The 18,413-nt window shown below is 39.5% G+C and overlaps 1 protein-coding gene across 1 annotated transcript; it reads left to right on the top strand.

Moving 5' to 3' along the window:
• The first annotated feature begins 9,824 nt into the window (after positions 1-9,824).
• LOC130834501 (rho GTPase-activating protein 20-like) lies at positions 9,825-18,061 on the top strand. The gene is made up of 4 exons (XM_057704645.1): positions 9,825-10,107; positions 12,785-12,960; positions 14,349-14,510; positions 18,023-18,061. Exons 1-4 carry the CDS (start codon positions 9,933-9,935, stop codon positions 18,059-18,061), a joined length of 552 nt encoding a protein of 183 aa, XP_057560628.1. The 5' UTR covers positions 9,825-9,932.
• Positions 18,062-18,413: the final 352 nt, after the last annotated feature.

The following is an 18,413-nucleotide window of genomic DNA, read 5'->3' as shown; positions in this document are numbered from 1 at the left end:
CATCACACAGCTGCAATCAAGTGTTTAGATTCCAAACCAATTTCTCTTAAGATCTACTTGCAATCGCTGTAATACTGCTTGAAAAAGAGCAGAGTCCATCCATCAAAAGCCCAGTTATGAGGAAGGTACAACTTACACATGCATACACATCGGTTAACAACTGGCTGCTGATATTTTTATCTGGAATGGCACTTGATATGTTAGTACAAGTCTTAATATGCTAGTGTAAGTATTTCATGTAATTTTTTTCTCCCACTTTTTAATATTACAGTTTTTCCGAACTAAAGGAAAAATGGCGCTCTTTCCTTCAAAGGTATTTTGTATACATATCTTAAATCTTTAATCCATGATAGAAGAATACAAATCTCTTCAAGGCAGTGCCCCCAAACTTTTCTCCCTCTCTTTGGTAGGAATTGTTAGACTACCCTCTTGTGTAGATTTATCATGGCTCCTACTGCAAATACTGTTCTCTCATTTACATGTATGTTCTGCTTATTTTTGAGGAAGTTCTGATGATCACTCTCATCTTTCCCTTTTCTCCATCCTTATGGCCGGAGCTAACATTATTCTCAAAACATATATTAAATTTCCATAAGTGCAGGTTACTGACTGTACTGAATGATTCTCAAAGCAACTGCTACTTCCTACCCTTGAACCCAGGAAGGCACTGGGCCTGCCAATCTAGGCAGGAAAGCTTTGAGGACTGGATCTGCTGCCCACATCTCACATGACAAAGGAGACCTGTTATTTTCTGGGTCATATCTTATTTTCCGGAAACATTTTTGCATATTTTCTTCCAACCCCTAATTTGATTTTGTTGAGTCTATCTATATGCTTTGAGAATAAAAAAGACTATTTAAAATATTAGCAACACAGATTGATTTGAAAATAAGCTAATAGCTAATTTGTCTACTCTGTTTTGGGTTATTACTGAATTTTATTAGGTACATCAAGTTAGCCAAAGAGAAGGACCAGCCAAAAAGCATTCCCCTCAAAATCTTCACTGAGGACATCAAGAACTGTGCCTGTGTAAGTGTTTTTAAGATCAAACAAGAAATTCCAAGTTCTTGGCTTAGCAAAATGAAACTGATAGAGATATACAGGAGAGAGAAAGAGAGAGAGAGAGAGATGGGATGGGTGGGAGGGAGGGAGAATGAAAGAGAGTGGAAAGAGAGAGGGAGTATTTAGAAAGTACTATGTGGGAACATGTATTTTCCTATAAAAATGTGTGTCTTCACACACACACACAAGGGTGAGTCAGAAATGATCTGCACTCTGGCTGTAGAATTTAACTTTCAGAGAAGACAAATACATCATTTTTCGATGTAATCTCCTCGCTTTTCAACACACTTTGTCCATCTGTCAACAAGCTTTCGTATTCCCTCATTAAAAATGTTCAAATGCACTGCTGTCTTCACTTCTTCATCAGAAGTGAATCTGGCTCCTTCTTGATGGCTAACACTTGTGTGACCTTCCTTGAACTCCTCTATCCATTCATACACACTTCGTCACAACAAAACACTTTCTCCATAGTGCGCACAAAGTCTTCGATAAATATCGGCACCGGGTACACCCTCAGAGCACAAAAAACAAATCACTGCACGCTGCTCTTCTTTTGTGCAGATCACAAGTGGGGCATCCATTTTTGCTTGCACTGCAGTTACAAATGAACTGATGTAACACGTTCACACCTCCACACCAGTGACTGGGGAGACAGTAGCCTTGAACAGAAAGCGCTGATAAGACAGTACAGCCAACAGAAGTTTTAATATAACCGGAGTGCGGATAATTTTTGACTCTCCCTCATAAAAAGTGAATCCTAGGCAATAGGAAGCAAGAGGAATCCACGACAGCGACACTGTTTAAGCATGGAAAGAATACTGACCGTTAAGTGTCCATAATATTTCTCTGGATTCTTCTAATAACGACTTTAGTGGTTCACTGTAATAAAGTAATTTTCATAAGCAGGTATTTCCTATCGAAATTAAACATTTTTTCTTCTAATTGTTGCTACTTACATACATTGTGGTTTGGATTGTTTCCACAGTTTTCTTTTTTTCCTGTGATGTTTTTATTTGGAATAATTGCAAACTTACAGAAAAGCTACAAAAATAAAAACAGTGCAAAGAATACTCCATATACCCTTGACCTAGATTCATCTATTTATGAACACTTTGTTCCATTTGCTTTATCATTTCTCCCTCCCTCTCTCTCTCTCTCTCTGTAGGTGTATGTGTCTAACTATTTTTGAGGGTCATACATACACCATGGCCCTTTATGCTTAAATACTGAGGTATCTCCTAAGAATGAGGATCTTCTCTCATATAACCACCACACAGTTATGACCTTTACTAAATTTAACATTGATGTAATACTTTAATCAACCATTCATGTTCCCATTTTGTCAGCTGACCTCAGTGCTGTCCCCTTTCCAGTACAGGATCAAGGGGATGGTGTTGCTTTTAGTCATGTCAAATGCAGAAGACTTCTGAAAGGTCTTTCATTCTGAAGAATGTCAGGATCGAATTGAGCTGAAAGGGATGACACTCTGAAATTACCAGCATATTTCTACCTGATTTTGTTTCCGCTGTTGGAGAAAGAAAAAAGTCACACCATTAGCCCCAGTTATCTGTATATCATTTAATTTCTGAACGTGTACTGTAGTAGCCAAAACATTTACAGTGACAAGATATTCTGGGTACTTTTTATGACATTCTGTTCTGCTCTAGTTTACAGTAGCTCTAGATCACACAAAATAGTATTTGCAGACAGAAGAGGTAGTTTAAGACAGTTATTTCCTGGCCAACAGCAAAAGCCATGCAAATATTCTGATCTGTTTCTGAGCACCAGATAAATGCAATGGTTGAGGGAGATGAGACGAGAGAGTTCTCCTGTAGCAAAGCCCACTCTTTATCTCCGCCAGCTTTGATTTGTGGCAGCGGGTTACACTCAGAATTTTTCACAGAAAATCACCTGGAAATTTTAAAAAATCAACTTTATATATAATTTACACAAAATAAACATTTCTGATGTTTTTCATTCCTGAAGATCCAAGTTTCCCTCTGGTACTACCTCATTTCATCCTGAGGAAATTGTCCTTAGCTTTTCTTGTACAGATCTGGTGCTAACAGATTTTCTTAGTTTCTTTTATCTAAAAATGTCTTTACTTTGGGAGACTTCCCTGGCAGCCAAGTGGTTAAGACGTTGCCTTCCAATGCAAGGGGTGCAGGTTCAATCCCTGGTCAGGGAGATAAGATCCCACGTGCCTCAGGGTCAAAAAAAAAACCAAAAAACATAAGACAGAAGCAATATCGTAATAAAGTCAATAAAGACTTTTTAAAAAGTCTATCTCACCTTAACTCTTGAAGGCTATTTTTGCTGGCTATAGAATTTTGTTTGCAAATGTTTTCCTCTCAGCACTTTAAAGATGTTCCATTGTCTTTTAGTCTCTGTGTTTTCTGATGAGTATTCTGTGCTCAAACATTAATCCCCTGTATGTGATTTGTCATTTTTCTTTGGCTGCTTTCAAGATTTTTTCTTTAATTTTCGTTTTTAGCAGCGTGGCGATGAAGTTTCAAAGCATGGTCTTTTTTGAATCTGCCTGTTTGGCATTTTCTGAACTTCTTGAATTTGTAAATTTATGTCTTTCACCAAGTTTGCAAAATTTTAATCATTATTACCTCATATTAATTTTCTATAAATTGTCTTCCTATTTTTTTGGAGCAGTTTCTTACTGTGATGTGTGTTAGAGCTATTATAAATACCCTATTCACGGGCAGAGTTCGGAATGGAACTGGAATCTTTAAAATTTTCAATCTCATTTCCTAGATTCATTGATTTTATTTAATTGACTCAACAGATTTCTTTTTTTTAATTAATTAATTAATTTGTTTGTTTTTGGCTGCATTGGGTCTTTGTTGCTGTGCACGAGGGCTTTCTCTAGTTGCAGCGAGAGGCGACTACTCTTCATTGCAGTGCGCGGGCTTCTCATTGCGGTGGCTTCTCTTGTTGCAGAGCACAGGCTCTAGGCGTGCAGGCTTCAGTAGCTGTGGCACACGGGCGGAGCAGTTGTCACTCTCGGGCTCTAGAGCGCAGCCTCAGTAGTTGTGGCACACGGGCTTGGTTGCTCCTCGGAATGAGGGATCTTCCCTGACCAGGGATCGAACCTGCGTCCCCTGCATTGTCAGTTGGATTCTTAACCACTGTGCCACCAGGGAAGTCCTCAACAGATTTCAATCATGAAAATCTTAGTAACCATGATACCTGACACAGAGAAAGTACTCACTAAATAGTAGTTTTTTTAGAAATATATTTTATAGCCAGCTCTTATTCTAATTTTCCTAATTTACTTTACTATGTAATTGCAAAGCAATAAAACCACACTATAAAAACACAACTCAGGAAGAGAGAAGAGGGTCCAGATCCTTCTTTTTAAACTATCCTTCCTCTATTATAGACACAGCCTTAAGGTGCTGAAGACCAGCCCATGTGCCCTCTCAGAATTCTGTGTTTCTCTTTCTTACTTAAGCTTCTATATTTTGTGTGCCACAAATCCTTTAAGAGAAATATCTGTTTTACTGAAATGCTTTCTCCTAGCTAGCTTCATGTTATATAAAGAAATGGAAATCAACTATAATTAGGGGTTTGTGTTCTACATGCGCTTTACATTGTCATTACCTGAAAACAAGCTTTGCCTTTAGAATATGGATAAATAATTTGACAATAGTTATTTACTCACCTGTTTAAAACTTATTTATAGCAATTTTTCTTGCTTCTTGCAGTCTGTAACTATAACAGTAACAAATTCAGACACAGTGAATGATGTTATCAACATGACACTTTCAAAGCTAGGAATAACTGTAAGTACCTGAAAGTTATTTTTAGTTAAAAACCAACTTTGATTTTTGAGATTCGTGTGTATGTGTGTGTGTGTGTGTGTGTGTGTGTGTGTGTGCAATGTACCTACCATCATAAGACAGCTGATTATTACAGATATGTAAGTCATATTTTGTCCCCTAAATTTAGAAGTTGAAGGCAGCAAAGCTATATTATTAGCCTATGCATGTTATTCTTGTATTCTCATTTTAAATTTTGTGTGAGTTGAAAGTCACAGCATAATGAAATCGGGCTATAGTTTTAGAGTGCTAATGAAAACATGTGCTTTTTATTGTCTATATTATATATATAGACAATAAAATCTTATAAGATTCTAAACATCTCCTCCTCTCTAGGACTGTTCTTTCTGTATCTTCATTCCTGATTCCTCTAGTCCCATCCCTATTTATCCTGATTGCCACCTGAGGACTCAATCTCAGCATCAGAAATCCTAAATGATATGTTTTGTTGTAAATTTGACATAAAGACCACCTGGCTAGACACTACATCCCCTTAATGCAGGTCCTGAGAACTAGATGGCTAATGCCACCTGTGAACTGGTAAAGAAGAGAAGTTCTGAGTAAGACCATGGATCTGGGGGCATCTGTGTACACATCACTTTCATCTTGTTTTGCTTTCAAGTGTCTGTTCCTTTTTTTTTTTTTGATATTTTGATTATTTTATTTGTTAAAGCTCTTTATTGGAATATAATTGCTTTACACTCTTGTACCAGTTTTTGAGGTACACCAAAGTCAACCAGCTGTATTTATACACATATCCCCATATTCCCTCCCTCCCGCGACTCCCTCTCCTTTATGTTTTGATAGGACTGTTATGGTTTGTAAGAATTTTTTGGTGAAAGGGATGGCTATGGGGATGAGGGTGCATAGGGGAAAAGAGAGGGAGAGGGACATTCAGATGGACAGAATTGAAAAAAGCACTTGTAAAGCACGGCTCCTTATATAAAATTTATATATACAAATATGAATATATATTTATATATATATATACATAAATGTGAAAATGTCTTGCTATTGTGAAATGACATAATTAAAATGTTTGTATTTAAGTTTTGTCTGACTCAGTGGTGTAATAAAGCCCCTTAAAAACTCAGGGCAGCCAGAATTTGATATAAGAAAGCGTTGATTCTGTAAAAATGGAATTTAATAATACATTATAAATAAAATTGAATTTATATGCACTGGGTGAAGTACCCCTCTGCATTGATTTCTAACCTATTTGATACGTATGTCCTGAATAAGAATTAAATCTTACAAGAGAGTGGTTTTAGGGATAAGGCTGGGGAGACTCATTAATGTTAGAGCTCATTTTATTTCATTTTTGTAAATTTCCTTTGCTTAAAGTGATCAATCTCACTAGACAAGAAAAAATTTCTATTTTAATGAAGAATTGGGGTTATTTGCCTATATGTGTATGCCTGATTTAAGGGATTCCAACACAGTTTTTTCAATCTTTACCTTAAAAGAAAAGATTTTTTATTAGCTTTCACTTCTTATTTGCAATACAATTTTGAGCAGGTTTAGCTGTGTGTGTGTGTGTGTGTGTGTGTGTGTGTGTGTGTGTGACTGCTTCCACTACCTGGGACCTTGCCTCCTTCATGGCAAGGCCATGGTTTTTAATCAGAAGTCAAGGGCAAGCATAGTACCTATCACCAACAACTCTATTTCAAACATTTTTTTGCTTTATCCTCTCCTGGAGGACTCTTTAATTCAGCATTTTTTATAATTTAGGCTTGTTTCAAATGGGATATCCAATATTCCTAGGCAGTGATTGTTTTCTGCATCTGACACTCTCTAGGCTACAGTCCTTGTCCCTTCTCTCCCTTGAATGGCACTCATCTACATCAGAGCCAGTGGGCTGACTTGATTCTGCCATCTACTCAAAGCCTCTTGGGCATCTGTCTCCTTTTGCTCATGGTTGCTGAGCTTATGATGCCTTTCAAGTTGTACTTTGCTCAGGAATGGTCATGGCAGAGTGTGTGGCTCTCTGGACAACATGCTTATCTGGGCTGGGATATTCGAAGCCAAAAGCCAACATTCTCCAAGGAATCTAGAGACAGCAGAAAGCAGGACTCCTGAGATTAGACTTCTCCTCCACAGCGAAGGGGCATTACTGCGATTTTTTTTATGCCATGGGCCGCCCACAAAGTGAGGGGCTAATTGCACTGTGGTACCATAGATCCCCACCCTTTACCAAAAAGGACAAGAATCTCAGAAGGTCCATTGGAGGCTGCGAAAGAGACAGGAGATCCTGAAATCAGCATTGTTAACTCAAAAATTGTAGCCACCCCCATGCACCACATAGCATTTATACTGGCCCAAATTCTTTCTCTTTGGAAGTATAAAAGTGCTAAGGAAATGGGTTCTTCAAGTACCTACTGGGAAGATTTGCTGTGACACACAGTTCTTTTTGTCTCCAAGGGCTCTGAGAAAGATTACCAGCTGTGGGCCAGTTCTGGTAAGAAAGAGGCCTCATACCCACTCATCGGTAAGTGTCAGGGAAAACCTAAGATGGGGTTGATTGGGTTCAAAACTGTAACTCTAAAGTCTCAAAGTAATAGCTGATCAGTCTTGAACTTAAATACCCTTAAAAATGAAAATCTCATGCAATATTTATTCATACATTTATTAACGAATTCCAAGCACTTACTCTATCCTGAGCACTAATAACATCTCTTCATTCAGCAACTTACGGTCTAGCTGGGGAGAGAAATGGGAATTTTTCTTCTTTACTTTTTTCACTTGACAAACAGACTTGTCTTGAAAACATTGATTTACCTCCCTACGTACTTAGGTATGAAAGCAACACAAACTGGAATTTCTTTTTCTCATACATTACTTTTCTTTTCTTAAGCTCTTTATTGGAATATAATTGCTTCACACTGTTGTGCCAGTTTTTGCTGTACAACAAAGTGAATCAGCTGTATTTATACATATATCCCCATAGCCTCTCCCTCCTGCGACTCCTTCCCACCTTCCCTATACTTTTCATATTCTAGTCTTGAAGTCCTCTGATCCATTTCCTAACTACTAAGCAGTCTCTATTTTGTGAGACTCTTCTAAAATCCAGCCATGCCTCTGTACCCAAGTACATTTATTTAATAACCTACTCTGTGCCCAAAACTTTTCTCAGCATCATAAAGAGAATGAGATAATCACACTCAGATTCTTCAAGTCTTCACTGACTAAACCACCTGTACTTTGCTGTTTCTCAAGCTGTTTACCAGCATTGCTCTTGAGGTTTTTGATACGTAGATTCCATCTTTCCTACAATAGTTATTATATAATAGTTAGAAATAATAATAATATAATAATAGCTAAAAATAATCTAGCTTTTCTAAAGCTAGGAAAGACTTGCTTTTCTTAGATCAGCAAGTCTGTTCAGTGTGGTCAGTGAAAAAAGGAGGGAATAAAACAAAGGAAAGGACAAAACCTGTAGCAGAACTTGCAATACAGTAACGGTGACAATGATTTCTGCTAGAAATCTTAGAGCATTCCCTCTTTTTTCTTTTTTTAATCTCTTCAATAATCCTGTGAGGCTTTTACTCTTTCAAGTGACCTGAAGAACGTTTTCAAGTGATCTAGAAAATCTAATCAACCGAGCTTTTTCTATTATATATATATTCCCAGTCTCAGAAATACATGGAGTCACCAAGCACCAAGCTGAGGACAAACTCCCCTCACCTATTTCATGTGTTTTTCTTGTTTAATGTTGACATTTTTGTAAAAGTCCACCAGCAATAAGGTGAAAAAAATCGAATACTTAAATATATTTATTTTAATGAAATGCATTCATTTAAACAAAACCATGTAAATGACAATCTTTAGGCTTAGAACAGCTTCACGCACCGTGGCTGGCTCTAAAGGACTCCTAAGAGCCGGGCCTTCATGATGCTACCTCAGCAGTCACCCCGAATGCATTTCCTAACCTGCTCTCAACTCACAGTTACGGATTAGCTCCTGGTTATCCTGGTGATTTGGTTGCATGTTATTGCTGTCATGGAAGCTTCTTTTGCTTTAAAGGATGGAAGTCACTGTGATTCTTGCTCTGAACAGAACGCTGACATTGCACTTATGTTAGATGAAAAGCAAAAGCAAGAGCTCCCCAAGTTACATTCAATAATAAATCAGAAACAAAAGAAAAGGAACTTTCCTTCTATTCTTAAAAAATGAAATCCACGTCACAACACAGGGTCTTTGGGCATTCTATGGAGAGGAAGCACTGTAAAGCATGAAAGAGCAAAACAAATCCCTTGGCAGGCACCTCCTGAGGATTTCTGGTGTGGTTTTCCACTCTGTAAACACTGGTTTGCACTTTGCTTCCGGGTTTCCACCACCGCGCAGCCTTGCCTCTGATCACTGCCTCGCAGGAACCCCCCCCACGGAGGGAAGGCAGCAATGGGAGGGAAACATAAAGGCAAACCACCCCGCTGCTCTGGAATAGCTCTGGCTGTTGAACTGACAAAAGGAAATGAAAAATCTGTGTGTTAAACTGACATGTGTGAGAGAACAGTGATCAGAGCAATTCTTAACGTATATAGTCCAATCATTTTAAAAATATTAAGCACCAATGTTTATTCATATATTTACTTTGCTCCTTATCAGTCTATGTGAGGGTGAGCATTTCAAAGGAAGAACGTAAGGCTTGCCTGAGATGTACAATCTAGTGAGTGTCAAGGCAGAAACTAGAAGGCCTTCAATATTCTCAGATGGAAACACAACAAAAGTCAACATTGTGCAGTGCAGGGATGGATATATACATTCCAAACCAAGCAAGGTGTCTCAAAACATTCTTCTCTTTACTATTTAAACTCATTTGCTTGGGCACCTGCTTTTTGCAGGGTGTCCCCCATGACAGTGCACATCCTACTCAGAAAGTACAGCCTTCTCTACCCAGAAGCCCCAGAAGAACAGCAGTCACACCAGTGTGGGGCACTTGCTCACGGTAAGGTAGGTTTGACTGTACCCATCATATCAGCCTGAATCTATATGTAGATTTTTCTCCACATAGGGCATGAACATCCCTATGGAATTAAAATGAGCCATCTTCCAGCTACTGTGCTCCTGCAGCAGGGATCGGAGGACTCCACCTCTCCTTCTGCCCTCCAGGAGGCCTTCCCACTGCAGCAGGAGTCCCAAGAGATCCAAGGCCGGTTTATCCTGAAACCCAAGCACACAGCCAGGAACCAAGCCAGGAATCATCAGGGGAAAGGTGAGCCCCTTCCTTTCCTGGAAGTGTCTTCCCTTGGCTCTTGTCTCTCCTGCTGTAAACAAGCTCATGACATACAGCCGATTCTCCATGTGGGGTTAAGGGAACCGTATAGGCAGGCCCCAATACCCACAGAATCAAGCTCAGAGAAACACCAAAGGTCTGAAATCAAGATCCAACTCACTTCCAGGAAGGTTTTGGCTTTTGGTTTTTTGGTTTTGTTTTGTTTTTTAATTCCTCCAGGTACACATCTCCCTTCTCTGTATCCCCAGAGCACTGCCTACATGTAATTACATCTGTACACATCTGTGTGTCTTATTAGAGTATGAGCTTCTTATGGCCTGGGAACACATGTTCCCCATGTTGTGTCTAGCATCTCGTGCCTTCACAGGAGGTGGTCAGATGACTGTATGGCTTAGAAAAGACTTCAAATCTATTCTGGACTTAGGCTGAAGTGGCTCTGGGGGTTCTGGTTAGAATTGAACTCTAAATTCTACCCCCACAGCAGTCTCATTTCCACATTTGCTTCAGACCCAGGTTGCGATTGGAACTGAACGTTTAAGGCTGGGGTTTTTAAAAATCTTCCCTCTTGCAATTTTCTCCCCCTACCATTCCAATATTGTCCCACTGATATTTCTTTCTCTGAATAAAATGTTCTTAATTAATCTGGGAAGTACTGGGGCCAGAATAGAATTCCTACTTAAAGTATTTTTATTGTTATGATTGTTATTCTGTAAGCAAAAAGTTTCAAAAATTATATATTTTTTTAATATTCAAACCCTAATCTGAGCATCAGGAAACACTAAACTACATCTTGCCAAGACTGTGTAAGGAGGATGAGGTTGTAAGGTTAGCTTGTTTACTAGTCTCCATATTTTTCATGGCTATAGCATATATTTTTATTGGTCACAGAGGCAACATGAACTTTAAAGTACATTATGAGAGGTCCAACTAAGCCTGAAAGTATCTTTGAGAAAGTATAGGACTCAAGGTCTATTTTGCTTTCTGTCTATGCTCATAGAGTAGCTGGATATATAGCTTTATAGCAAGGGATAGAGCACTCTTCTTAGGAGTATTCTTATTAAAGCTGAACAGTGAATGAATACGGTTGTAATACATGAGTACATTTGGATAGCTTTAAAAATAATACAGTCAGGTTAAGAATAGGGAAACCAGGTTGCATAAAACAGCTCAACCTATCTAAACATGTATCTTAAACTTCTGTACATATTAAGGTAGAAAAATCTCCTCCTGGGTTTAAGAATGTATTTGCTTTCTTCATTCTCTCCTTTTAAAATGATGGAGGTATACATGCCAGGGCAGGAAGAGCCTAAGGTGGACTGGTGGCATTCGTTCATGAGTGCACATCTGCAGGCTGCAAAATCAACTGAAGAATGGGGGTGGGGTCTGCTTTGCAGGGAGGAGACTGATGTCTAGGCTGCCTTAGGCTCTCTGGGGGGGGGGGGGGTGGGAATTACCTCTGCTAAGGCTGCTATGAGCCATGTCTTGTGTTGAGTAGTACATTACATTATGTAGTTCAATGAAGTGTAGGTAGCATCATTTATGTTAAATTTGAGCAAACCAAAGCTCAAAGAGTTTAAAGTAACTTATCCAACTAGCTGGCAGAACAGGAGCCTTCTGGTTCTCTCATCCAGAACCAGAAGTGTTCCGTCCACATGAGTGGACATGGTGATGCACTCACTATGTCTCAGGAAAGCCAAGTGGATGGGCGTTTAAGGATATTTGGTAAAATGTTGCTCATCTGTTTATTTTCCTACAACTTGGCACCTCTGTTGACTTTTTTAGTTGGTTATTTCAGCAGGTTTTTTAAGTAAATGTTAAACAGGTTACTTAAGCAAATATCCAGAAAATACTCACAGTTAGGCAGTAGAAATGTTGAACTCAGCTTTTCATTGATGATCACTTTTTCTTTAAAAGCCTGTCTTCAGCTTTCCTTTGACAGGGGCCTGGGTAGCTGGGTAGGGTGTTACAGGAAGATGGCCACCTGGCATCTTACCATATAGCCAGCATTTAATGACTACTTCCCAAGGACCCTGACTGCAGAAAGTCATCTATAGAGCTGCCAGAGGGTTGTGGCCACCCAGAAGAGAGGTCCAGAAGCTGGCTGAGAAGTGGGGTCAGGCAGGATGTGTCATGACAGGCAGATCCTTTTGACGGGAGAAAGTTGACCATGGTTGGGTACTCAGCCAAACAGGAAATCTAAGAGTGGGAAGAAACCTACTACAACAGTAAATGATTACCAAACTCTGCTTGATTTGAATACCAAATCTTTTTGGCTTTTAAAATGAGATCTGACACCTGAATCCACTGATAACACTTAACATCAGGAAATGTGTATAATACAGGTTAAGTGCCTCAGGACACAGTTAAGAGGCAGTAGATAGCACTGTCTGGGGAATACTGTCACTGGGAGAATCAGTCCTGAGTCTAATCAAGCCTCTAAGTTTAAATACTGGGTTGCAGGATACGTTGAAGAAGAACACATGAACACCACAAGGATGCAAGTAGCCAATTTCAGAATGTGGGAAATTCTGTACAACAAATGACTCAGTTTTGCTCTCTTCCGGCCACTGCAATGAATATGCTGTAAAATGTAAACCGTGGCAATCAGGTTAAATAAACTACACTGCTATTCGTAATAATCTCACTTCTTCCTTAGATGCAGGCCAAAAGACAGTCAAGAAGAGTTCTGCCAAAAACTGGGCCTTCTGGCGGAGCTTCAGGACTTGCCGGGACAGCCAGGGCCCAGCCCCACCACCCACAAAGCCAAAACAGCTCTTCGGAGTTTCTCTGGAGGATGTGTGCAATGATGGCAGCCTGCCCACCCCAATCCGAGTAGGTCTCATTTTGGGCTTCTGCAGCCCTCCTGAGGAGGGGAGCTCTGAGAGATCACGTGTTCTCATCCAAATCCACCCTCAAATGGAGACGTCATTAGACAGCCCCTGGCTCTGACTGAGAAGTTTTGTTAACACTATTTCAAAGAATAGGATCTGATTTAGGTAGCGCAGAGTCATAAGGCAAATACAACATGGAAAAGATGTTCTTGGCCATTCCACTGGTTTCAGCAAAGACCCACCTGCACCTGGTCAGATCAACTGTAACGGGCTCTGTGCATATGAATCTCTGAAAACCCACCTCATCCTCATAGTCTCATCTCCTTCCTTGAACTCCATACAAGTCTCAAGTCTCCTTCAGCTGAGTCTACTCCACCTTACCACTCAAAACATCTCACAGAGATTTCATTTGTAATTCACATGCTTAAGCATAAAGATATCCTCTGGCAAATACGAATCATTTAATCCTGACAGAATGTGTCCAATGAAAGTCACAGAGTTTGGCCTCTGTTATCTCAAAGTAGTGTATTGAATTGTCAGTGTTAACATCTGTTCACGATCCACTATCCCTCCAAGCACTGTCCTAGATGCAGGGATTCTTACGCTATCTATGAAGAAATGTATCACGCTATTAATAGGTACATGCTAGCTCCTACCCCAGTCCTTGCACCTTTCACAGCAAATTTGGGGCTAACTATGATAATTACCATCCCCACTTCATAAATGAAAAATAAAAAAGCCTCAATAAAGTATGTGCTGTGCCCATAGTCACACAGCAGATGAGTAGCATAACAGAGTTCAGAGTGCTTGGATTACCTGACTCCAACATCTGTTATCTCTCTACCCTGTAAGTACAGGACCTGAAGACACAGCAAAAGGAAATGAAAGACTGATGGGAAGGGAATGTGATCAGAGAAGGAGGAAAAGGGTTTTGAGCCTGTTTTAAGAGAGGGGAGGAAATACCAGAAGTAGAAATGGGGTGTACAGTCACGGAAAAAAGAAAAAACAAATGGGAAATGAGTATGGAAAAAGATTTCTACACTTAGGAAGGAGCATCTATATTAGGTAATAATGAGAAAGGAACAGTGGAGGAGGAGAGGATGATTCTACTAACGCCTCAAAGCAGAGAAGTTTGACTTAGTGTAAATTTACTAAAAAGGAAAATCTGATTAAGCAAGTGTGTCAAATGTTTCAGTGTATGAATGTAAAATGGATTGTTGGGTAGAAAATATATTTAGAGACACTGAAAAAAATTTCAAATTGACTCCAGTCCTTGCAGCTCTAGCACTGTACCCTCATACACCTCAGCTCTGTCAAAAAGGGGGCAAGCTTGTGCTCTGAGCTTGTAGATATGAAATGCTGCACAGTTTTCTTTTTGTTTCTCTATAGGATATACTTTACTTTATCAATCAAAAAGGGCCACTCACAGAAGGCATCTTCAGAAAACCAGGCAGTATAAAATCATGCAGAGCCCTACAGGAGAAGATAAACTCTGGGGACAAAGTGAACTTGGATGAGGAATGCGTTCTTGTGGCAGCATCCGTCTTCAAGGTAGGGAAATTTCTAGCATTATCCACACAGAGTAACTCTGAATCTATATGACTGGTCCTGCATCATGACTGCCCAAGAACCCTAACAGGCGTAATATAAAAACACTTCACTCACCTCACCGGTTAGAATGGGGATCATCAGAAAATCTAAAAACAGTAGATGGTGGAGAGGGTGTGGAGAGAAGGGAATGCTCTTGAACTGTTGGTGGGAATGTAAATTAATACAGCCACTATGGAGAACAGTTGGGAGGTTCCTTGCAAAACTAAAAATAGAGTTCCATATGACCCAGCAATCCCACTACTGGGCATATACCCAGAGGGCACCATAATTTAAAAAGACACATGCACTCCAATGTTCACTGCAGCACTATTTTCAATAGCCAGGACATGGAAGCAACCTAAATGTCCATCAACAGATGAATGGATAAAAAAGATGTGGTACATAGATACAGTGGAATATTATGCAGCTGTGAAAAGCAACAAAACGGGGACATTTGTAGAGACATGGATGGACCTAGAGACTGTCATACAGATTGAAATGAGTCAGAAAGAGAAAAACAAATATCATATATTAACATATATATATGCAGAATATAGAAAAATGGTACAAATCAACCGGTTTGCAAGGCAAAAATAGAGACACAGATGTAGAGAACAAACATATGGACACCAAGTGGGGAGGGTTGGGGGGAATGAACTGGGAGATTGGGACTGCCATATATACATTACTAAGAAAAAAAATACCAAATTGTACACTCTAAATATATGCAGTTTATTGTATGTTAACTATATCTCAATAAAAGTTCTTAAAAAAAAAGAAAACTTCACCAAGTCAGAATTGGAGGAAGCTACTTTGGGTGTTAAAAGCCCCACATGTTAGATATACTTTCCTTTTTCATCACACAACACCCTCCCCCATTTACTCCTCAACACTCTATGCAAAAGAATAAAAATAATAAATTTCAAAACACACACTTATACACACAGAGTGTTTACCAAAACAAGCTTCCTGCTTGTAATGACTTCCTCACCACTAATGAAGGCAAAGTTCATAGTAAAGAAAATTCATATTAAGCTTTTGGAAACAGTTACAGAAGTTTACCACAGTAAGTAAACATTTGCCTTACCATAAATCAAAAAATGCTCAGTGAGGCCACTGAAATCGCTGACCATTTCATCTTCCTTCCCCTGTCTCTCAATGCCTTTTACTTTAAAGTTAGTTTAGGGATGACTCCACCCTTTGTTCCTCCTTTTTTCTCCTTGTACCACCTTTGGCATCCTTTGTTAATACTTGTTATGTTTAACCCGCCACCTGCGGTTATAGTTACATGGTAACCAGCTCCTACCCACGTGCCTTTTCCTATAAATCTGACTTTTAAAGTGGGTGCAGCAGTCAGAATCAGTTTGGAATTCTGAAAATTCAATAGATTCATACAAAAATAGATTGAGTTTGAAATGATACAGCTGAATTACAAGTGTCTAGTTACATTCTACTTGTTATAGCTCTGAACAAAAATATGTTAATGTAGTAAACAGGTTATTAAAATTATCTTAGGAACTCAGTAACATGTGGTCTTTCCCTGTCCCCTATTACTGTTCGGTCATAATTCAATTATATGATAAAGAGCGACAGTTTAGAAATGACTTAGAGTTGACTGCTACTACACTCGCACCATAATAATACACACTAGGTAGGCAAACAGCAAGCTAAGTGTTGCCCTCTGTAAGGTACACACATGGAACTGACTTGATTTTCTAGCAAGAGTTAGTAGGCTCTTACCTATTTCCGTGTTATAAGCACAGACTAGCAAGAGGGTGGCTACTCATGGGTACGGTTCTTAGACATTCCCAAAGTTTTCTCTTCCTAAAGTTGACGGACCTTGGTGGAGGATCAGACTTTGCAACCTTGACCTTGATGATACCACGTGTCAAACTAACCAGAGAGTTGGCCTCAATCAGAAATGAATGTATCATGCGTACCGCACCGAGTTTGCCATTAAACTTTCTGTAAACAGAGGTCCAACAGCAGATACCCTTGGCATATTCTGCATGGGTCATGTTCTGGCTTAATGACACTCAGCCCCACCAGTGGACTCTGCAGCACAGGGTCCAGGAAAGAGAGGAGACACACACTCCAAGTGCGTGCAGTTTGGTACACATGAGGCAAAGGCCCTGCTGCACCCTCCCAGACTCCCAGAACCAGCCAAAGCTGGAGTGCTGCTTCTCTCCAAAGACACTGGGGTCACTCCGTAGGAAACAGTGAAGAACTTAAAGACCGTGAGTGGGTATTGTATACCAATAACACAGTGAAGGTTTGAGAGAACTGAGACTTTGTCCGTTGTCTTCACTGCTCTATCCCCAGTACTCAGCAGAGTGTCTGGCACAAAGAGTAGCTCAATAAGTATCAGAACAAGTGGACAGTTACTGGATTATAATCATGATAGTTGCCTAGAAGCACTTCCTGGACAAACTACTACTAAGAGAAGTCGGGCGATATATTAAGATCAGTGGAAGCAAGGTGTGCCTTTGAAACTAGCAAGGCAATGCAATAATTTCCCCTCAGTCTTGCACAGAAGATTACAACTTCATAAATTTTAATGGGCCCAATTCTATGATATTAAGACTTGTTCCTCAGCCCTCTAAAGGGACAAATTTTCCAGGCCTCCACTTAGCAAACTTACATTTGCATATCACTAGCCTGATACTCAGAGGCCTGAAGCTGCTATATATCTAAATTTTTAATTTCCTTTTTTTAGGAGGATGTGTGCCATTCAAGGAGGTGTAAGAGGTAACATGTAGTTACCCACTGGGGATTTGGATATATTTCAACACCTGCTGCTTAGAAGTCTGCAGAACAAACTTTTATATAGTTATAAAAAAAAGGAAGACTGAAACTATTATTAGAGTAGTTTTTTCCCAAGGAGCACACATACCTCAAGTCAGAAAGCCCAGTTCTCTCTTAAGATGCAAGAGCATGTGGGAGCGTGTTTTTTGGTTATTTTTTTGTTTCAGAACTTCTCTTGCTTGAATTAAGAGCAAGCACTGTGTCTAAAGTAAACAAGCAAAATGGGTATGTGCATTTCTTTTCAAAAAACTAATACGATTTAGGATGAGCTATCACCAGACCTTGTCAGTTTGTACTACGGTGCTAACATGTACACAAAGAGTAAGTTCCAGGTGATAGAAGGGGCTTTAGCTTCACTCTCTCTACAGCCCAGACTCTACTTTTATGCTTCTAATTTCAGTTGCAGAAAATCCAAGCAATGCTTCTGGATGTGCAAGTCTATGGAGAATCAGAGCCAAGCTCTGTGTGGATCACAGTTTGTGTAGTTGTGAAGGAAATGGGCATTGAACTCAATTTTGCAACTAAATGTTTTCTCTGTAATTTCTCCAACATATTTAACTTAAGATTAATATACAATTTTTTACCCATGTAAGGATTTTCTTCGAAATATCCAAGGAAGTATATTTTCGGCCAGTCTCTATGATAAATGGCTTGGTGTTATTGACCAGGGGAACGAGGAGGAGAAAATAGCTGCAGCCCAGAGGTAATGATGCAATAATTACTCAACCCTGTTCACACCTCAAAAATGCAACCAACATACACTCAGGAAAATATTAGCTTATAGTTTACAGGTTTGTCCACTAAAATAATGACCAATGTCAAAGGGTTCCACTTGATCCTAACCATGGCAGCCAGTATAAAAAATAGACACATGCCTTACTGCTGATATTGAATTCGTGTTTTTCTCCTAATCTTATTAATATGGAATCCTTGACCCTTTTATACCTTCTAAATACATGAAACTGCTGGAGATGAAATCCACTGGTCTAAAAAGAGATGCTAAAGGACCAATCTGCCAGGGGTATATGATTTTAACTTTGTCAAACACATAAGTAACCA

The sequence above is a fragment of the Hippopotamus amphibius genome, chromosome 13, assembly GCF_030028045.1.
Source record: "Hippopotamus amphibius kiboko isolate mHipAmp2 chromosome 13, mHipAmp2.hap2, whole genome shotgun sequence".
NCBI lineage: Eukaryota > Metazoa > Chordata > Mammalia > Artiodactyla > Hippopotamidae > Hippopotamus > Hippopotamus amphibius.
The sequence above is the reverse complement of the archived record's forward strand: the minus strand, read 5'-3'. Positions and strand labels throughout refer to the sequence as shown.